The sequence below is a fragment of the Sceloporus occidentalis genome, unplaced genomic scaffold, assembly GCF_023333645.1.
Source record: "Sceloporus occidentalis isolate IW3139 unplaced genomic scaffold, rSceOcc1.0.p SCAF_5, whole genome shotgun sequence".
Lineage (NCBI taxonomy): Eukaryota > Metazoa > Chordata > Lepidosauria > Squamata > Phrynosomatidae > Sceloporus > Sceloporus occidentalis.
Window position 1 is genome coordinate 63,857,660 of NW_028316985.1, and position 23,658 is coordinate 63,881,317.

Consider the following 23,658-nt stretch of genomic DNA (forward strand, 5'->3'; position numbering starts at 1 on the left):
TGAAGCCAACATTCACAGGCATCCTGGATTATAACATTAATCATACCTGATCATTGGTGGTGCCTGGGGTTACAGAAGCTATAGTCCAAAACTATGGAAAGACACCCGTTTGTTAAGTGTGAATCAATGTAACTATAAATACTGAAAATGCTGGGCAAGTATACATTGCCCAACACATACTTTTGCCTGTATAAAATCTAACCAATCCCTCCAAACAGTTCCATAGAAACCTTGTGTTGCTGACATTGTTTGTATTGATGTTATGCAACTGCAGATTTGAGGTAGGAAGCATACAGTAATCTTCATATCTAGATGGTGTCTGCACACAAATTCTTGAAGTAATCAAACATTTAGTGGTTTGTAATCAAGCTTGCCAGCCTTCCATGGGAATGCTGGTTCTCTCTGAGGGAAAAAATAAAGCTTACCAAGCAGATAATAAGCATAGTCAGCAGTATGTTTTAGCCACTACATATAAATTAATGCTCAATTATATTTTCCCTGTAAGCCTCAATTTGGTTACAGGAAGAGCTGCAGGAAGAGCTGAATTACCAACTAGAAATGTTGATAAAAGTTTGTGAGATATTCAAAAGGATACATGCAGTTTACCATTTAGAAGTCTGATGAAAGTTGAGAGCAAAAGATCTACATTTTAAAAATTTTCTTCCATGCTTATATGTAAACTATTTTTAAGTTTTGCTGCTGTCACATGAGAACTTAACATATTCCTCTCATCAGTCCCCTACATTAGATAATTTATATCATTTTCTATATTATGGTATAAGTAATTCCATGTTATTGACATGCCTTGAAAATGTGGTTTGGACAACAGATGAATATATGAAACCTAATATTTTCCTATGAACTGTGGTTGTTGGTGGTATTTTTTCTAATAGTTGATAGTTTTGCGGGGGGAGGGGGTACTTTTATGATTCCTGTGATCTGCTTTTACACTTGAACAATTCATTTGTTGAACGTGTCAAAATTTCTCAAATAAAAGAACTATCCATCATTTATTCATCATCCTGTAATATGTAACTCCTTCCCAAGCAAGACACAACAGCATTAATAAGTTGTTTGGGAAAAACAGCAGCATTGTCATGGAACTGAAAAATTAATTGCACCAGGCATCATTGTGTTTGGGATTTGATGGTGCAGCAAATATTGTCAAATATTATGAAGCTTGTATGAAAAGAGGATTAAGTATCCAGGACTTAAATTATTTAATATTTTATAGGCCACTCTATGGGATTGAACAAAACTTCCCCAATATCACTTTTTGAAACTGATTCCCAAAGATGGACCAGAATTATTGCAAGACTGTATTTCCTTAAGTGATCTCCATGAAAGTGATCTCCATGATACCATGGTTGCTAGCACAGAAATCTGCCAAGAGACCAACAGCTGTGCAGCCTGTAGCCACGCTGGATCAGGTCCGTGGCAACTGCACGCAGTGGCCCCAATCTGTCTTTTCCATGGCACTATAGCCATAGCACCGTGGCCTTAAGAAGCTGCTTTGGCGCTGTGTTGTTTGGACACATTGTCAGATGAGTGCCGTGACACTCCGCGCACTGTGGAGTAGCTCACGGCATCACACCGCCCCAGGGTTGGAGTCAGGGAATACATCATGTGGACACCACGCCCTGACTCTGCCCCCAGGCCAGCCTTTATGGCTGGTATGCACAGTCACCAAGAAGAACCAACATAAATATGCTCTAGCTGTCTAGCTGCTGATATAGATAGCGGACCAGGGCAATCAATGTTATTTGGGTCTCAAATTTAGATCTGAAAGTGGACTAATACAAGGCTAACAATCCTTAAATATGAAATCAGCAGCTGCCTTAACTAGCTATGTACCACCCTGTTCTTCAACTTTCCACTGTCTTTGATGGCATTTCAAAATGTGGACCACTAGTCAACTTTGCAAATGCAATGACAGAGGAAAAGTGCAATTATTTGACATCACCACCACTCATAGGCCATAATATGAACTCTGTTCTGTATTCTGCTGGACTTGTCCCAGGTCTTCCTTCATCTTTCTTCTCTGCTGTCGGTATTTCTACTGTTTCATTGTCCTAGGTTCCCAGGGAAAACAAGAAATCTGGCTCAGTAAAAAGGAAAAAGGTGGCCAGGAATATGACCAGGTCATTTCCCTATCCCAAAGATCAGTTTAAGTTTCAACTGAAGCACCAGTTGTGACAGCAGAAAATCCACCCCACCCCCCAATAGTCAGGAAACTGAATCTATTTTTCTCTGAGATGACCTTTCTAACCTTGCAGAGTGCCTATGGCTATAACAACTAGTATAATGAGATCTGTCTGTGACAATGGGCCCCATATCCTGGTCACTATCATCCCATCAAGAATGGAAACAATAGAATGTCAAGAGACCATTAGCATGTGGAATGGAGGGTAGTCATTTGGTAAACTCCTATGATTGCCGTAGAGGCTACAGAATCCTGAACTTCTCTCAACAAGATAGACTCAGCATAGATATTGGCGTACTGAACCCAATATCATGTATGAGAAACTCTAACTCAGTCTAGCAGTTTGTTGGGCAACGGATGGGTGGTACACCAAGGGAATTCCCATCCTACTCCAGACACATAACTTCAAGAACAAAATCTGGAAGATTGTTAGGGTGACAAAACTAGAGAAAATCACGACAACTTGCACTCTTCAATTTTCCAGTTTTCCTGGTCCTGTACAGAGAATGGAAGAGGACAAAGCTTGGACAACTCATACTCCACACATGCACATCTAACTAGGACTTTATAATACAGTGGGACTTGGTATCTGCAGGGGATCCATTCTGGACCCCTTCCATGGATACCAAAATCCACGGGACCTTAAGTCTCATTGTCCCCCAATGGCAGCATGTGCATGGGGCTGCACCGACATTAGGGACAATGGGACTTCAGGTGAAGTCCCATTGTTCCTAATGGCAGCATGGCTGTGTGCATGCACTGCCACTAGGGACAATGGGAGCTGTCACTAATGGTGGCGTGGCCATGTACCCGCACTGCCACTGGGAACAATGCGTGGCTTGCCATCTGTGGATGCTTAAATCCGCAGGTGGCAAGACCACAGATATGGAGGTCGCACTAGCTTGTCGTTGTCCAGGATTTCATGTGGAATGAAGGGATAGGTTTTGTATATACAATGGAACCTCGGTATTTGCAGACTTGCTATCCATGGATTTAAGCATCCATGGATGGCAAGCCATCCGTTGACCCCAATGGTGGTGCAAGCATATGGCCGTGCCACCATTAGGGACAAATTCTGTTGTCCCCAGCACTGTGGTTTAGTGGTTGGTGCTGAACCAAGATTTTGGAGAGCCACACTCTAGTGAGGCATAAAATTTAGTGGGTGACATTCGGCTTCTTTCTCTCACCCTGATTTACCTTACAGGGAGGTCTATAATTCATTTACTACCTCTCAGCCCCCAAAAATATAAGAATCCCAGAATATAACATTTATTTAAAAAATTTCAGATATTGCTTTTAGGAACACATGTTTAACTCCAGTTGGGCCAGTACTTGTACCACTTTGACAATTTTAATAAATGCATTATTTTGAATAATTATTGAGTATTTATTCTTTCTTTCTTTCTTTCAAAGATTAAATTTCAGTTTTAGTTTACCAAAGCTTCTCAATAATACCCTGGCCCTGCTTCTGCTCAGGAGAGGAATATATATTTTGCCTGCCCCCCTCCTTTTCCCCTTCTTTTCATATTTGCACTTTTTAGCTCTTTGATTGTGGACAAAGCTGCAACAATTCCATCCCATCAAATGGCTTGATAGGTCTCCACTTTAGCACTCCTAGTTGACAATTGTTCAGTTTTGCCATCAAGAAAAAGACACTACATCTTTGACCAAAATTAAATTAAAATAAACCAAATATTTCTCTATTTTTATTTTCCATTTTGTTTAGAAGTTCACAGCTTAGCAAAGTCTCTCTCTTAGAAGTTCACCACCACTACTAGATTTTGACGAATGAAACTAAGCCATTTAAACAGCAACTAGTTTCTAAAACAAGATGTAATGTCAGTATCATGAAATAAATGCCACTTACTCCCAAGTAAGTGGCACTTATTCCTACAAAAGCTGCCTACATTTGTAATGTATGCAAATTTGTTTCTGTTGCATTGCTGACTGCATTATGATACACTAATCTCTTGAGATATCACAGTCAGTTTCATTAATATCCTGTCATTCTTGACTGTTAATATTACTCAAGTTCTCAAAATATAGTAATCTCTGTGAATGATACAAAAGCTCTGAGAAATGCCTGATATTTATTCAACATAATGTTATGAGACAAAACATTCAGCAGAATTTTGTAGCGATAAACACAGATGTTTCATATTTCGATATTTAGTGTAATTCATCACAATTACACTTTAGCGGATAAAAACAGTTTGCCTGAAATCTTGGTTCCTACCACCCCACTGAGCCAAACATCCCAAACCTTATTCAAGGCTGCCATCTGGTGGGTGCAGCCTATAACTCCAAGCTGGGAAAGAAGGCAATTTTAGACTAAAACTGCATGTGGAAGTAAATTACCCTTGGTACCAAAGCAGGGATGAGGAGGATAATAGATTTAAAACTGCCAAGTTCACACTCACCTCTCCATGGCCAATATTCCTAGGTTTTCTAGCAGATTAAAGGAAATGAATCTGCATGTCCAAGGGACACATCAACACCATACAATCATCAATTATTTTGTGATACACTCACACACAATACAGTTTCTCTGCCTATCCCATAAGTGGGAATTATGTGGCTTCCCAAAGTTGCTGGACAGTAGCTCTCGGGGTTCTTCACCACTGGGTTTTGCTGGCTATGCTGCTGGGACTTGCAACCCAAGAGCAACTAGAGGGTTGCATCATCCCTTCTCCTTTCTTGATCCTTCTCATACTAATGCAGAAAAGAAGGTGAAAGGGGGTATGGGTTTCTATTAACCTGTTGCAAAAAAGGCATTTCCTAGGTCCAAATGGCCTGGGGCAAAAAGAGGGTGATAAATCCCCACACACTCTCTAGATGATGTTTGGGGACATTTGGGGGGGAATTGATTATTTTTGCACAAAATGTAATGCACACCACTTATCAGTGCACTTAAGCACCCCCTAAGAAGTTTACAACATGTGTAAGCTTACTGCCTCCCAAAATCTAGGTACTAATTTTAGTGACCCACGGAAGGATGTAAGGCTCAGTGGAACCCGGAGCCATGCTTGGGACTGAACTCAAAACCTGGTGGCTGTGAATGACTGCAGTACTGGCATTTAACTACTGCACCAGCAGGGCTCCTTTTATTCAGTTTTCCAGTTTTATTTTCAATATACAGATGTTGAAAAATAAATAAAGAAAAAGAATGTATAGTGGGAACCAGAAGGCAGGAAATGGAAGCTGGAGAAGAGTACAAAAGGACCTGGAAGAGAATCAACTAATTTGCAATGTGTGTTGGAAAGAAGTCCTATGGAAACCATGGACATACAAAAACATAATGGATTCCAGAACAAATCAAACCTGTACTATTCCCAGAAGCCACAATGACCAAGCTAAGGCTATCAACATTTGGTAGTATCATGAGATGGCACGCTTCATTAGACTCATAGAAGACTGCGTTACAGAGGGAGAGACTCCAGCTGCATCTGCACTACAGAAATAATGCAGTTTGACACTGTTTTAACTACCATGGACCCATCCCACAGAATTCTGGGATTTGTAATTCATAATGGCACCAGAGGTCTCTAACAGAAAAGGCTAAATATCCCACAAAACTACAAATCTCAGAATTCCATAGCATTGAGCCATGGCAGTTAAAGCAATGTTAAACTGCATTATTTCTGCAATGGAGATGCAGCGTCAATCAAAGAGGTCACAGCCTGAGTCTGCAGGACCAGAGCAGGGCTGTTGAAGACAGGCTGTCTTGGAGATCTCTCATTCGTAGATTTACCATAAGAACAGATATTCTTGCTCCTGTTAAATGTGTCTCTCAGTATATATACAAAAGTTTGCTGGAGGGTGGCAGGATCCACACTGTAATTTGGGCTTTGTACGGGTTGCCCCTTCCCAAACAATTCCAGTTGTTGCATACTTTTTGCCATAATAGCATATGCCTTATTTACATCCTGTGTGGATTATTATAACTCACTCTAACACATCACATGCACCCACAAAGAAATAATTTTTTAAAATGCCATTTGCAAAGTGACCGGTGCGAAAGGGGAGGCATGTTCTGCCCACTGCCCACCCTCTGACCTTTATCGCTCCCCCTGAACCTGACCCAATAATGATTGGGGACAAGTTCACATTTGCTGGCAGCCTGGAAGAACCAGGTTTTCCAAAAAGAAATAGGAAAAAACCCGCTTTCGGAAAATCCGCTCTGAGGGGGATTTGCCCTGATCCGGGTGGATAAAAACCAGTGCCAGTGGGAACTTCCCACTTTTAAACCGGATTGAAATCCAAAATAAAATGCAGCGTGAATGACCCTTCAGGCTCTCCATAGCTCTGGGACTCAGTGGAAGGTCAGTGTGGGTTCTGTGAGAGATTGTTTATAAGCCCTCATTTGCTTTGAGCTACAGATAAATACTTTTTATGAAGCAGTTCCCTGAAACCTGATCATTATTTCAAGGGTTCGTCCAGATTAAAAAGGCTGCTACTAAGGTTAGACTGGCAGGCCAAGTTACAAAGGAAATGTGAGTACATCAAATATAATTATCAATTTTCACTGTCTTACTCTCTGGAATGTGGCAATACAGGGTTGAAGGAACATTTCGTGGGAGGGAGGTAAAATTTCTGTTTGGAGGGTGAATGCCATCTCCTTCCCATAGCTACACCCCTGGCTAATTGTATATCATCCAATTCATATGTACATCTTTGGAGCGCCTTAATTATTAGATCAACATTGTCTTAAAAGCCTTTATTATTGTCAATAAAAATTAATAGAATTTGGGATGTTCCCTTACGTATCAAAATGCATTTTCTACAAACAAGCACAACATCATAATTCCTAACATACTAGCTTTTCTATGCTTCGGTAACAGTACTTAGGTAACTGCTTTTATGAGGAAAGTACCTCAATACCTGGAAAGGATTAGTGCTTATCCACTCCCACAAAAGTAGTCCTTCCCAATAAAATAGGAAAATAAGACTATAAAGATAAATCATGTCCATGCAAGTGTGAGTATACCAGACAAAATACATGTTATCTTACCATGATGCTCCTTTCATAATATTCACTCTCTTTATCAACATCTATTGGATATCCATTGAGAAGCCAAATGAAAGTCAAGTCTAAAGAGGGATCATGGGATGCATGACACTGCATGGTGGCATTCTGTCCAACAATGACATCAACATTAGTTGGCGCTAGATCTATCCTTGTGGGAGCTGTGTGGTGAAAAGATAAAGTGGAAAGTATGACTGTCAACATATATAAAATATTTCTGCTAAATTTTCTTGGTGATAATGATGAAATTTACTTCCTTATATGTGTACGCCTGACTGCCATCTTTATATGGAACATTTTTTTAATTATATAAAATGTTTCATAGAGACTACCACAATAATATTTATAATAATGTGCAAACTAGGCCAATTTTATTATAGGAACAATAACATTAGACCAAGAGAGATGTGACTAAGAGAGCATCTGAATTCATGTTTTAAGATGTTCATGCTCTAATCCATTATGCAATGCCATTGTTACTTTGTTGTGAAATTCCCTCTTCTTTGAGAAATGATAAAATAATAGCAATTTAAATAGCATTTTAAATACTGAGGTATTTTCTTTCTGTATTCACAATCATTATATCACACAAGACTTAGGATTTCTTCCAATATTTTTAAAAGATGACAGATAGATATATAGATAGATGATAGATAGATAGATAGATAGATAGATAGATAGATAGATAGATGTACAAACAAAAATGCACTCATATATTAGGAAAAAGTCTATAAACAGAAACAGAGTACAAAAATTAAGGGCAATCTCTAAAATCAAGGAATGTTTTCACATGCTGCAAAGAGCAGGTGTGAAGCCCCCAATCTGAACCATGCTGGAAACAAAATATCACTCCCTGCCCATTCCACCACTGTCCCTTGCTCTATCAGGACCTGCCTACTATTTACTGTAAAAGAAGCATACATATAATTGTTAATTTTGTGACCTGTGAAATCAGTAAGCATAAAGGAAAAAAAATGATTGATGGCAGAGAATGCTTAAACGCAATATTTTTTCCACTGAAGCAGCATCAGGTTCTTCTTATCTGTCACATGACTTTTCAGTTCTTGCACCTAGCTTCTGAAACTTCTTTTCTGGAGACCATTTAAAATTTTCCCTATCTTTTAAGGTTTTTTTTTTTTTTAAAAAATCAAGCAATGAGAACTTCTTAATGTTTGTTAGCTTTTAACTGTAAAGTTCTTATCTCTCCTTGTTCATTACTTTGGTTTTATTTTGTTATGAGTTTCCCTGTATTTTAATTGAATTTTAGTGTATTTTCTTTGCTTTTATTCAAGCTATCTTGGCTGCTTTTGTGCACAATGTATTCTCAGCGAATTTTTCGATATACTGAAGTATTCATATACAGCTGATCTGGTCTCTGGACATGCAACAGTAATTAGCAGTATGAAATCTTCTCTATGTGCATTGGGAATTTAGCTTACATATATTGAATAAAATACCTGTGGTCAAAAGAGCAGAAGAACTGTTAGCTTTTCCTTTGAAATTTTCTACAAAACAAGTGTAGTTGCCTGCATCTGCTGCTGTCACATTAATAATTTCTAGACTTCCATCATACCAAATTCGTATCCTGTTCAAAGAAAAATTGTTAGGAAACATATCAGAAGAAAAGAAAAACCCTATCCAACAGAGATGTGAATAGCTTCTTTCATCTGAACAGACTACATGAACCAATGGCACTCTAAATCTCCAGTGACCCACTGAAATACCTCAATAACAAGGTCAGGCTGTAGGAATTGAAATATTTTATCACTCCCACTAACGTATATGTTCACAAGCACATTATCACCTATTCATAATTTAAGTAAGGCCCCATACAGACAGACCAAAATAAAGCTGCTTCAAGTCACTTTGGAGGTATGCTGTTTAAATGATGCATGCATACTAAAGAGTCCGGAAGTTGTGCCAAAGCTGCACTTTAGTCCTTAGGACTGGATCATGGCTTTGGCGCAGTTTCCGGACTCTTACTATGCATGCATCATTTAAACAGCATACCTCCAAAGTGATTCAAAGCAGTTTTATTTTGGCCTGTCTGTATAGGGCCAAAATTAACAAGACATGGTTTTCTTTTGGGACTAATTTTATGGAGACAAGTAAATATGTAAAATGTTCAGAATTACCTTATCAAGTAAAGATACATTTTAATTAACAGAAGCACTATACTACTAATTTTGCGAAGTCTTTATGACAAAACATCAATGCTACCTTGAACCACAAAAAGGGCAGGTCACATGGAAGACCACAGCTACTATTTAGTGACCAGTTGCAAACAGATGTATACAGTACTTGCATGAACAAGCCCTACTGAACTCCAAGTAGATACATATGGGATTATACCATTATTCTTCTTTTGTCTAAAAACAAAGCCTGTATAGCACATTATTAGAACATCCAATCAGCACCAGTAGTTTAATATTCCTGTTTTAGTCTTCAATAGACTCCACAGTGATATCAATAGCTCATCACAAAATGCTGAATGTTGATCAGTGATAATTTATGCTTTTTTTGACAGCTCCAATATACTTGTTCTCTATTAAATAAACTGTTCTCTATTTTATTAAAAAGGAATACATAAATCTGTTATACTGTAAGAACACTGGGTTTAGGAACACAGAAATCTGCCTTCTACAGAATCAAACCCATGATCCACTTAACTCAGTATCATAATGGCTATGTAGGCTTTCAGTCAGCAGCGCTACTTTCAACATATGAATCAGTGATAAGAATAGGGCTCACTTCACACATTACAAAAATCATTGCTAGTCTTTTTCCATATGAGATGTTTCTCACCTGCAATGCACATATAAATTATGCACTTTAGAAATAAGAATTGTGTAATTTCTAAAGCATGAGAGACTTCACCCTATCTTCTTATCATCTGTGCCAGACAATCATACCTAAAAGTCTAGGAATAGGCTGCAGAAATTGAGGCAGGCCACAGAATAAAGAACAAGATCTGTGCCCTCCCACCCCCAATACACTAAGTATTTAAAATTACTATGTATATTCGACTATAAATCAAGAAATTTAGGGCCCAAAATTGACCCTAAAATCCTTGGTTGACTTATATATGGGTCAGTACACTGGTACTATTTAGAAAGGAGCCCTGGTGGCACAGTGGTTGAATGCCTGTACTGCAGCCATTCACTCAAAACCACAAGGTTGCGAGTTCAAGACCAGCAAAAGGGCCCAAGCTCGACTCAGGCTTGCATCCTTCCGAGGTCGCTAAAATGAGTACCCAGACTGTTGGGGACAAATTAGCTTACTTGCTAATTAGCTTACTTGCTGTTCACCGCTATGATCTTTGGAATAGTGGTACATAAATAAAATAAAGTATTATTATTATTATTATTATTATTATTATTATTATTAAAACAAGAAAGGTGCCTGTGTTTTTCTGTGTGTGTGTGTGAAAGAGATTCCCAGTCTGATCTGCAAGGCTTCTCTTCCCAGGGAAAAACTTTCCCATTTAACTCCACTTGCTTCTCTTCCCAGGGAAAAAACCTCCCCATTTAATGCCATTCACTTCTCTTCCCAGTCCAATCTGCAAGGCTTCTCTTCCCACAGAAGAAAATCCCCATTTAACACTACTTGCTTCCCCTTTCAATCCAATGTTAAAACCTCTCCTCCAGCACCTGGGAATCAGTGTTAGGTGGTCAAGAGAGGTCCAGAGAAGAAGGAAGAGGGACCAAAGTGGTATTTCCCCCTTTCCATCCTTCGTTATAACCCCTTAAGTTTTACCCTCGACCTATCCTTGGGTAATATCAAAATCCATGATTTTGACATTGAAACCTTCCCTAGACTTATACATGAGGTCGATTTGTACATGAGTATATACGATAGTGACTCCCACAACTCTTTTCAGCTACAGTGACCATTTTGCTCTTCTATGCAATGCCAGAAGATAGTCACATAGTTACCAAGGCAAAGGAGAGGCACTTCTCTGTCTTCTGTTATGAAGCATTAGTGCAATGCACCAACAGGGAACTATCTTGCTGTCCAAACAACTAGGTGATTCTTCCTATTTTATACTGTTGTGTTGCAGCATAGTGATGGAAGAGAAACCATTCCCATGTTGTCTAGAACACCAGGTAACTATACTACAGCCCAACATTGGAAAAAAGAAATCATCCTTCCCATTTTGGAAGACACCTTTCCTTCCACTGTTAACTTTAGAACAGCTTTAGTAGACAAAAAGCACTTGATTGTTTAGGTATACTGGTTCTTATCATACTGTGCTAAGAATAGAACAATATTGTAAGAAATGTCTCCTATTAACTTATCCACAAAAACAAATCCAAGAAAAAATAGTTAAGAGTACCACTGCTGGATTATGGAATTACCAGTGCACACACACCACATAATTTAAAAAATTATTTGACAATACCAGAACCCCTTTCATGTACTGCCTCCATGAAGGTGCTCCTCAGAATACATCTCTGGTGTTGGATGCTCCCCAGACATTGTATCCAACTTTATTTCTCTTCCCTATTCTGAAATTAGTGCATTGAACAACTATCTAAAGAATGAAAGGCTGTACTCATGGACCTCAGACATTCCCTCAACACATAGAGTTCAGAGGTGCAGAGATACATATAGCTATATGGGTAATGTAGGAAGGAGGTTGATGTGACCCACCAAGCTAAACTTAGAAATCTATTCTGTGACTGGAAAAGTTACTTTTTTAAACAACAGTTCCCAGTATCCCCCTTGGTGACTGTGTGTTTCCAAGAGATATAATCCAAAAATGTGAACTTTTATTTTGATCACTTGGTGTTTCCCACCACACCCCTGTTCCAGGCAAACAATAAAACTGGATGTTTATCAAATTTCTGTGAAGTATTTGGCTATTTGTGGTATGATCCATTTGAAACAGTGGCTCACACCTTATGAGTTGCCCATAGTAACCAGTAATACTGACCGGGTTGAATTTCTAAGAATATCTGCTCCTTTGATCCATGTGAGTTTTGGCCTAGGAGCTGCTCTGGGCTTGCACTCGATTATAGCCTGACCTCCTCGAGCAGCCAAGACTTCTTTCTTCATTGGGTAGAATTCAAAAGTTGGAGCTAAAACTGTAGAGAAAGACATGCATTGCTAGATAAGTATACAGCTGTGTAACACACTACTAGTACAAGCCTACGTGTCTGCTCAGATGTATGTCCTGCCTACTGAGATTACCTCACTTCTCAGGAAGCATATATAAAATTGCTGTTTACATCTTTCACAAGGCAAAATTGAAGAAATGTGCTATTTAGTAATGAATTTATTCTTTTAATCAGCTTAATACATTGATAATGTGATTAAGCATAAACACATTTGCAAATCTTCAAAATGTCAAGATAGAAATCTTGTTCCAAGATACTGAAGGCAGCACAAGAATTTCTATTAAAAAAAGCTACTATACATACTATGCACATAGCCAGAAATTTTGAGACTGGCCAGCATAGTTAAATGAAAAATGTGGTAAGTAACACTCCTTGTAAATACATTTTGCTATAACTGGATCTATTTCATTCACCAGGAGAAAAATATGTGTGAGGGCAAGGCAAGGACAGTGAGAAAACTGACCAGTTTAGTCCCTGCTCTGGAAGGGTGGAGGGACATGTGGGAAGCCATCTTGCCCTGACCATAGGCCCACTTTAATTTACTTTTCTAATGTCTACAAACCAAAATAGCCTAAAATAGACAAGTATATATTTATAGCAGATTTGCAAATAATGAAAATAGTTCTTCTTATCGGCTAGAACTTTAATGGGTAATCTATCCATTAAATTGAGCAACGTTTGTATTTCTGATTACTTTTTAAAAAGAAAATTACATACATATACTATCCCTTCAACTAATTTCTAGAATAAGCTAGGTAATCACAACAAAATAATGTATAGTAAAATATCACACCCATAAAAATATAAATATGTGAAGTCAAAAATGTCATTTAAGCATTTTCCTACCACACACAATACAGAACCGCTTAGACTGGAAATTAGAATTCCAGTGTCCCAGGGAAATGAAAATGGCTTGCAAATAACATCAGGAGGCATCCAGATAAAGTCTCCTGGAAACCAAGCTTTGCATTATCAGGGTGTCTCCATAAAAATCGTATTTCACGTGAAACAATCTACTATCTACTTCAAGTGGTGGGAGCATTCAGAGGAGGTCCTTGTAGTAAGATGTTAGAGTTTACAAAGTCACACATGGAGTTACAAAGTCATACATTGAGCTCAGAAATAACCAATGCCACTGACAACGCATAACATATTTTATTTACAATGGTTTGAAATAATGCAAAATATTTTTTAAAAAACTAACCAATAACTTTCAGCTCTGCATTTGAATAAATCATTCCATGTATATTCTCTGCAACACATTGATACATGCCACTGTCTTCATTCTTCAGGCTAGAAAATCTCAAGTCTCCCTTCCAGTACTAAAAAAAAAAAGACACAAGAAGAAAAATTTCATTTAGGTTTTGGCAGGAGAGGTTTCATATCTCCTTAAAGTCCTTTTCCACAATGGATGTGCATTTGAGGACAGCATTCTGCTCAAGTATCTTCTCCTTACTGTTGCACATGCAACTACAAGGTGTGGTGATTTGTGCATCAGAGCTTGAAAAGTGTATTATTTAAATATATATCTCCCAGAATGCCCCAGCAACCGCTATGGACTCGATAGTATCTCCCTTAATGCACCATGGTGAGTGCATAATATATTTATACTGACACAGTAGATAAGATATGGAAAATGTGGAACAAAATTTATGTGCTTTTAGTACAGTGGGCCTTTCCCTTATGCCGGGGATCTGTTTCAGATCCCCCCCCCCCCCACATAAGGGGAATTCTGCACATGCTCGCACCCCATTGCAAAGAATGCGTCATGTGCTTGCGTGCTACAGGCACATGCGCCATTTGTCTAATGGCAGTGCAGCTTCAGCATAAGCTTGAAGCCTCGTATTGTGCGCCCGCATATGGCATGGGTGCCCTGTATATGAGTATGCATGTGCAAAAAGAAGTAAGCCTCATTAACTTCAGTCCCCATATAAGTATAGGCAGGATTGCAGCATAATTTCCCTTTATTTGCTAATATCAAAATATATCTGTTTGAGAAAGGTAATTGTTAAATTCTGTGTTTGACAAATGATGGAGAAGGAGCTACACTGGAGCCTTAGAGGAGGTGAGTGATTGATATAGTTCAAGTATATGCAATCTAAAGGTCTCACCATCTATTGATTAATTGTATTTAAAAAACCAAGAGAAAATGATTTGTTCTTATTACATCTGTATTTTATTTTTCTTTATTTTAGCCTTTTACCTTCTGGAGGGGAATGCAAATAGACAGAAGTATCTGAGTTTGATAAATACAACATTCTCACAGCAATCAACATACTTTGTTTTGTTCCATTCAGGATAATTACATGGTTTACTGTCTGAAAATAATGTGCTGCTTTTTGCAATCCTGTTTATAATCCTGTATGCAGATTATCTGTCAGAAATGCTATTCAGTTTGTTATATCACTTGTCTGTAAACTGACAAGTGAAGAAAGGAAAGTGCTTGTGAATGTGCTGACATCAGTTCTTTCCTGTATTTAAGAGAAGCAAGACAGTTTCTTATTAATCTCGATATTAGCATTCACGTTACTTCAGTGATGTTGTGCCATGTATCTTAGTGCTAGCCATTGCTGGTCCCTTGTTTCCAGGAAAGAAAGAAACAACTGTAGCCAATGGGTACAAATATGGTGATGGTGTCTGGCATACTGGGGAAATAATAATAGCCAGCCCCCCCCCCCCCCACATTAGAAAGCTTGGGAGAACTGAAATATGTGGTCCTGATGCTTGGATCAGGTTTTGGAAGTTAAAGGTCAACCAATACCTTCTGAGAAATTCTCAGAGAAACATCATGAAAGACATCATGAGATTTTAAATACTATGTGACAAATCTAGCACAACCATATTGCAGCAAAAAGAAATAAGGAACATGGAAAGAGGAAATGCATTCCACTACCAAAATGGGCTGCTCCTTGGCTGCAATTTAGTTTTAAATGATGCTGTCTCCAACCTTTCCTAGTAAAGAGTCCTTTCCATGCTCCATATTTAAAATGTCTGCCAGCCATTCTGAGTTTGCCACTCTAAAACAGGGCTGCAGAAGTGAGGGGGCATTCTTCACATAAGACTACTTTTCATATATTTTCTGAACAAGTGAATGCCAGTTGAAAATGCAACTTTTCTGAAATTAGTATTTACTAGCCCATGAATTCAGAAACATTGTAATAATAGTGAAAGGTTGTACAATGAGTAAAGGGTCATGCGGATGGGGCAAAAATAGCAGCCAGAGACTGCTCCAACCCCAATTGGAGCGGGGTTGCTGCAACCGCTAAGCATGGGCCTGATTGGGCCACTGCCATGCTCTCGAATAGGCCACTGGCAAGGAGTGGACTTTCCCTGCTTCTTCTTGTGCTGGCTTTTCCCGACTGGGTGTGCGGCTTTCCTGCCTGTCTACTTCAGGCCTAGGATGTTTATATTTGTTGGTTTGTTTTAAAATTTTCCACTAATAATAAATTAATTCCTTGTATTAACAGGGAGCAGTACAAAGAGAACATAATTATTTTCAGTGGAACAACAGGTGAAAACAGGCATTTCACAACCAAAAAGAAAACTGAGATAAAGGTATGCCAGAGACACATTTTCAGAAACATTTTTGTACTTAGGGGTATTATTTATCAAATATATAGTTTTTTACTACTAGAAAGTAATCTAAGCCTACCGGTATTCCGTCCTTCAGCCATCGGATTGTTGGAATAGGTTTGCCTGCAGCGACACATGGCCAGTGGAACTCACTGCCTAAATCTCTTTCTGTGTCATTAATGTGTTCCACCCATTCTGGATATGCTGAAAGGCAAAGAAAATACAACTCTTGTATTTTATGCATGCTTTAAATCAATTGCTTACTTGTTTTACAAGCCAACATGTTGTTTCAATCACTACCTACTTATCTCCTGGATCAGCCTAGTCCTATGCTGAGACTGTTGATTAGAGCATTTTATGCCTTACAGTTATTTTGAGCCTTCTCCACCCTTACCATACTTTGCAATGTTAATAAATTCTAATGTCTCTCTAATCTTATCTTTTCCTTTACTACATGACATACTTAATGGACAATCCCCATTTTGAATTTATGTATGAACAAGCAGTTACACCATCTCTTTGATGTGAAGAGGCAATCAAAAAAATATTTTTACACTTATGGAAACAAACATATGCTGTTGTCTAGTTCATTAAATCATGGTTCCCTTGTGCTCATGCTTCCATCAGGCTCTTCCCTTATCAATCATCAAAGGAGTCTGGAAACACCTGCTTCCTCTTTTGAACAAATGATTAATCTCTATCATGTCCAACTTCAGAAAGCTAATTTGTTTAAATTCTACCACAGATGGTTTGAACCATACTTTAAAATAGGCATAGATGATATATCCAGATGTTCAACTGCAATTCCCATCACACATCCTCTATGATTAACTTCCAGGACTGATGGGAATTGCTGTCCAATACAGTGGGCCCTTGGTATCCTTTTGGGTTTGTTTCCAGGACCCCCCTGTAGATTTCAAAATCTATGGATGCTCAAACCCCGTTAAATACAATGACATAGTAAAATGGTGTCCCTTATATAGAAGGCAAAATCAAGGTTTGTTTGTTTGTTTTGGAATTTCTATATTTTAAAAATATTTTAAAGCCATGGATGCTTGAATCTGTGGATTAAAAAAATGTGGGTATGGAGGGCTTGCTGTAATATTTGGAGGGCTACATGTTTCTCATCCCTGGTTTAAACACACCATAGCTGTCTGAGTTCAGAATTAAATGTAAACTGCATTTTCACAATTCTATCTTCTCTTCTGGGATGCAGGGGAGGAGGAAGGCTCACTTCAGTCCATTCACAAACCAGAAACCATGGTCTCCCATTATATTTCTACACTTCATCCATGTTGAGGCATTACTCAGTTCATATTCCTCTGAGCTGAACTCTGAGCTGAAGAGAACCTAGCCCTACCCTTTACACCATTGCTTTCCTCGCATGGAAAGTGACATGTCTGAAAGGTGAGATTCGTGCTCAGATAGAGGTGCTTCACAAGGATCTTGCTCGTGTGGGAAGCCTTCATGTGAAAAGGGATGTCTCCTCTTTCATCAGATCACTTTCAACATGAGAAAAACAATGATGGAAGATGTATGGCTAGGAATTCCTCTGTCCATCTGTTGAAGAAACTAGGATGAGTGGAAGTGGGACAGGAGATAAGTCTGGTGCATCAGAGAACCATGTCATGTTTTTAAAAAACATAGATCTAGACAAAATGAAAATTGTAAGGAAGGCAAAGGCTAATGAAACAAAAAATATATATCCCTAGATGCATTTTTGAAGAAGACTTCACATAGTTTCTGTGTGTTGTGTGCCTTCAAGTCATTTCCAACTTGTGGTGACCCCAAGAAGGCAATCATCATGGTTCTTGGCAAGATTTATTCAGAGGAGGTTTGCCATTGCCTTTCCCTGAGATTGAGCACATTTGACTTGCCCAAGTTCACCCAGCAGGTTTCATGGCCTAGTAGCAATCAAACCCTGGTCTCCAGAGCTGTAGTCCAACACTCAAACTACTATATCACGCTGCCTCTCTTACATCTTTAGGAGGCTCAAAATATTTTTGTTCACTTATGCAAGGCTTATTTAGTCTGGCTGTTTCATTTCACATGTGCATATTGTCAATTTATTTTAATTAAAGTTTGTTGAACTGCTCTATTTTTTCTGTGGTGTAGGAACCTATCCCTATTCTTTCCATGCTATTTCAGCCTCTGGTACCAAATGTTTGGTTAAAGAAGTAATGCCCAAGAATACAGCTGCTCCATTAACTGAAGTATGCTCTTCTCTCTCTCTCTCTCTCTCTCTCTCTCTCTCTCTCTCTATATATATATATATATATATATATATATGATTATTTTTGAGTGATTTTTGTGTGATGCTTTCCTTAAAATTACACATTAATGCTAACAGGAGGGAATGTACTTATTTATGAATGAATACATAAGAAATTAGTAAGAACCAAAATAGTCTGAACCCATCTCTAATCTCCACACAGTAAGAACTGAATAAGTGATGCCTTTATTAAAAGGTGGAATAATACGTCTTGGCTGGTGGTAATATTTCTTTACAACCTTCAGTTTTACAGTTAACTGATCTTTGTGTTACTAATTGTCTCACAGAGTAGTCACAATATAAACACTAGTTCTGAAAAGTTGTACTGTTCATTAACAGCAATAGGAATAGCATTTACATTTCTATATTGCTTAATAGGGAACTAAGAACACTTTAAGCAGTTTCAATCTATAGTTTTTTGTGGGTTTTTCAGGCTATGTGGCCATGTTCTAGAAGAGTTCTAGAACTCTTCTAGAACATGGCCACATAGCCTGAAAAACCCACAAAAAACGATGGATGCCGGCTATGAAAGCCTTCGACTTTACATTGGTTTACAATCTGTAAGTCAATTGCCCCCAACAAACTGGGGACTCATTTTACTGACCTATGAAAGGATGGAAGATTGAGTCAACCTTGGAGTCCTGGGATTGAATTCACAACATTGTGGCTGCCATACTGGCATTTAGCCACTGTGCCACAAGGGTTCATTGCATTTAGGTTTGCACATTGCACTTAGGTTTCATAAACACTGTAATTGAAACATAGCTTTTTTCATGGTATAAGATGTAACAGGCATGGAATAAGATGTACAGTTTTCACTGTTAAAAAGCATTATACTTACCTTGAACATAAACTTTTGCTGAATGCTTATCTTTCCCTCTATGATTTTCAGCTTCACATTCATATGTCCCTTCATCTTCGAACTGAATATTGTAGATCCTGAGAACTGCACCAGACATACTTATATCTGCACTAGTTGGCATAGGTTCCAGATATTTATTCCATCTAATCTCAGGAACAGGGCTTTGGGAAAGAAAACAGAGGAAATACAAATACAGGAGAATGGCATCCTACTCTACAAAGTTCACTTCTTCAAGAAATGCTTTCTTAAACCAATCACATTCTCACTTCATTGCTTTCCTGATATGTTTCTACCACCTCTTACCACTGTCAACTGTGTTAAGAATTAGCAAGCTTAGCATGTTTATACACAGCTGTTGCTAGTTTGCATGCCTCTCTAAGAGTTTAGGCACAGGATGTGTTAATGGCACTTCCTGTTTGTTGGTTGCTGTAGAAGTAATGCAATGTGACACTAGTTTAAGTGCTGTAACTCCAATCCTGGAATATGTAGTTGTACAAGGTCTTTTTTTCTTCTCTGCCAAAGAATACTGGTGTCTCACAAAACTACAAATCCCAGGATTCTGTAGGATGGAGCCATGAAAGTTCAAGTGGTGTGAAACTGCATTATTTCTACAGTGCAGATGCACCCACAGCCACAACTTCTCTCTTTCTGCATTAGTTAGTCTGTAGAAAATCTACAAAACCCTCCATTTTGTATGCTGTAGATCTGTCTCTCTCCTCCATGCTGAACAGCATTGACTTCCAGACATGCTGATTTTTGTTTCCATTTAAAAGGGTTAACATCCTGGGAAACAAATTGCACCCCACAGTTCTTCTACTTCATTTTTACTTGGAATCAGTTTGGTTAACTGACAGTTTTTAAAACCTTTAGCCTTTAAGGTCCTGCAGAGAGTTAGTGCCTGGAAGAGCCTTTTCCCCCAGACCAGTAAAACTAGTGCACTGCTCTTAACATGGCATGACTGCTTAGCTAAAAGCAGCACTTGAAGCCACTTAAGTCTTTGTGCAAAGATGCCCTAAGGCTGCCATTTCCCAGCCCAGTTTAAGGCTACCCAAACATTTTCCTATGTGTAACTAAATTCAAAGCCTACTTACTTTCCAAGTGCAAAACACTCCAGTGTCACATTTTGTCCCAAAAGTGCATATGTGTCTTTAAACTTTACTCTGATATCTGGAAGATAGCCTTTTGTACCTATTGTGAAGGAAGAAGCAATCATCAGCAGATGCAGCCTGTCGCCCAGGACCAATACATATGATCTTCCACATATTCATACCATGTTTGTATCAAAATCATTTGGCAGGAAGTTTTAAACAATTAACCTCACTTCGGGTAGTTTGGTCAACTGCATGGGATCAGTTGACCCTATGCATGGGAGTTAAGAGAAATTACAGACCAGATTCTTCAACAGAATATATATGGTTCATGTTAATGAAACATCAAATTATACCTTCAAGGGATTATCTCGCTCTGCTGTCTGACTTAACATTTGTGTAAACTGATGCCATGTTGAGAGAAATTTTAAATTTTGTCTCAAAGCTGAAGCAAAATGCACAAACATTTAGTTTTAAATACACAGAACTAAGAAATGCTGCAACTAAAAGAAAGGTGAGCAGCCAAAAAGGACGTCTGTTATACAAGATACCCTGGATATATACTTACGATCTGCTTGAGGAATAAGTGGAATGAAACTGCTGAACACACTCTTAGTGATTGAATTGCTGGTCACAAAACAAGAGTAGTTGCCTTTATCTGATGCTTCCACTTTGGCAATGTAGAGATTGCCATTTGATTGTGAAACATATCGCCGTTTATCCAAAGTAATGAATTCTGGGAAATCATTAAGAACCCATCGATAACTCAGATCATCTGGAAAGAAAGAAAAGCATTTTAATTAAAACTAGAAGAGAATATATCCTGACAAGAATTTATGGACACAAATACTTAGCATTTTACTGAGTTTAAAGCTATTGGATATGTGAGCCAGTATTGTCTAAGCTGACTAACAGAGGTTCTTGAACATGTCAGGGAATTTTCTTAGCTAGATTTCCTTTTAACTAGAGATGCTCATCAATTGAACCTTAAACTTAATATAAAAAGATCTTGTACACTGCTCCAACCCATAACATTAACATATACAGTCAGCCTTCTGTATCCACGGATTCTTCATCTATGGATTCAAGCGTCTACAGCTTGAACATATTTTTAAACAAGTATAAATTTCAAGCAGCAAACCTTGATTTTGCCATTTTATATAAGGGTCGCCATTTTACTATGCCATTGTATTTAATGGGATTTGAGCATTCACAGATTTTGGTATTCATGAGGGGCCCTTGAACCAAACCCCAGCAGATACCAAGGGCCCACTGTAAGGCATCATATGAACACCAGCAGCTTACCAAGGCTGAAGATGGTAGCTCTCTAAGGTTATTTTTCAGGTCTACCTTGAAAGGATAGGATGGAATCAGAGAGGTATGCAAATTACCTGATTGCTCAGAAGTTTTACAAAAGATTTTTTCTGCTAAGAAGGTATTGTTTCATTTAAATGATGAAACGGGAACATGGCCTCGTAGCCCAAAAAAAAAACCCCACAAAAAACTACTGAATAAACAGTTGCCTATCTCAAGCAGATGGAACTTGTCTCCTCACTGTTTTCTGCTTTTCAACAAGCTTTTCAGTACTCTCTTCACTGTTGTCTACATACTAGCCAGGTAGAAACTAGTGCAAAAACAAAGAATCCATAGTGTAACATTCGGGTTTCATCATTTAAATGAATCAATACCTTCTTAGCACAAAAGATTATTTTGCCAAACTTTTGAGCAATGAGGTTATTTGCATACCTCTCTGACTTTTTATGATCAAGTTATTTGATTGTGGTTGGTTTACTTCTATATGCTGGTCCTTGATTGTAGTGTTGAATCTGATGGTGCTGTTCTAATCTTGTTTGGAATGTAGCTTCCAAAATCAGATGGAAACAAATGTCTTTAGGGTATTTAAGCCCTCATACATATGATCTTAGTGTCTACCTTTTTTAAGGAAGTGAATTCAGAATATTTGACTTTTCATCATATCCAGCAACAATGTGAACTCAGGCGGGATACAAACCGCCATATAGTACGTATAGGATATGTACTAGGGTTAGGAAGGGGCGGTGCTTCCGCACCCCCCTAACCCTAGTACGTATCCTATACGTACAAGATGGCGGCGCCCCTTCCACATGGGCACCGCCATCTTTACGTACTGGACGCATAGCGTCCAGACGTGTCGCGTCCTTTGTGACGTAGCGAGTGCGCCCCTGGCGCCTCGCTACGTCGCAAACGCGACTGCAAAAGAAGCTCCATTTTGGAGCTTCTTTTTTGCTCCGCGCGGGAGCCGCGCCGTTTGGCTGCTGCAGCTCCCGCACGGAGCAAACGGCGGCGGCAGGGAAGCGCCGCAAAGCAGCGGTTTGTATCCCGCCTCAGAATAAAAAAAAAAGTTCAGCAGTTGTGAAACACCTTTTGTAAATCATCTCGATCATTTATCCCATTCTATTTTTTGAAGCCAAACAAAGATCTGGTTCCACCAGCAAAGGCTGCCCTTTACATTCTTCTAGTTCCACTCCAATTCATAATATGTTTCTGCCTCCAAGTAACTTCAAGCTGATGCCTATCACAATAAGACTGCCCTATGCCTATTTCATTTAGCCCAATACTTCAGAGATTCCACGAAGGGATTTACACTAATTCATATGTAACATATATTTGCACACAGGCAAATGCAATTTTTATGCTATAAGATGGTATTGAGCATATTCAATTTATGACTGAAAAGACTTCTTTCCATTTGTTGGAATACATATTAGACAGACAAAGTTCATCCAATTCTATATGAATGAAGTTACATACAAAGTTCATGAAGCTTAATCAATAATAGCTTTTAAAGCAACCAGACACAGTTCCTCTTAAATCTGAAGAAAACCACTACATTCTAAAGAAATAAAAGATGTCAAGCAGCAAAGCCGACTGGCACTTCTCATATTACAGGACTTAAGCAGCTTATGTAGCTTATATAGTAATATTCAAAGTTAGTGATTTTGTAATCATATTAGTTTCTGTCCTGTACTTCCAATGAAATCTGGAAAATATGGATTTAATTACCTGGATAATGAGGTGGAGGGTTACAGAGAAGGACAGCACCTACACCTTCCCGTACTTTTACCGCGTGTCTCTCTTCAGGTGTAAAAGGATATAGATCTATTTGGGAGAACATGCAAGTGTTATATGATCATATTATAACATGCCGGTTATATTACAGAAATGTCCACAAATAATGTATCAAGAAGAAATTCACACGTGATACAAAGATATATGAAAAGATACAGACAACAATACAGATAAATATTAGTTATTTTTCTGAGTAATTGCTTTCCTTCCTCCCCTCCAAAATAATACCACAATGAGCTAAAATAATATTCCTGTTTAGTCTTTACCTCCCCCCCCCCCCCACGATTTCCATATCTAACAAAAGGATAACTACCGTATATACTCGACTATAAGTCGAGAAATTTTTGCCCCAAAATAGTCTCCAGAATCCTGGGTAGACTTATGCATGGGGCAATGGGTCTTTCGA

General features: G+C 38.5%; 1 protein-coding gene across 1 annotated transcript in view; it reads right to left on the reverse strand.

Annotated features, from left to right (window-relative positions):
- LOC149312253 (contactin-1-like) overlaps positions 1-23,658 on the reverse strand; it is a 218,952-nt gene that overhangs the window by 34,663 nt on the left and 160,631 nt on the right. Inside the window, exons 8-16 of the mRNA XM_089524286.1 lie at positions 23,187-23,282; positions 20,713-20,919; positions 20,148-20,244; positions 19,036-19,217; positions 16,002-16,126; positions 13,554-13,671; positions 12,166-12,316; positions 8,687-8,814; positions 7,215-7,390 (exon numbers count right to left, since the gene is read on the reverse strand). Of these exons, the coding sequence (XP_089380412.1) occupies positions 7,215-7,390; positions 8,687-8,814; positions 12,166-12,316; positions 13,554-13,671; positions 16,002-16,126; positions 19,036-19,217; positions 20,148-20,244; positions 20,713-20,919; positions 23,187-23,282 (1,280 nt within the window). The remainder of the gene's footprint in view (positions 1-7,214; positions 7,391-8,686; positions 8,815-12,165; positions 12,317-13,553; positions 13,672-16,001; positions 16,127-19,035; positions 19,218-20,147; positions 20,245-20,712; positions 20,920-23,186; positions 23,283-23,658) is intronic.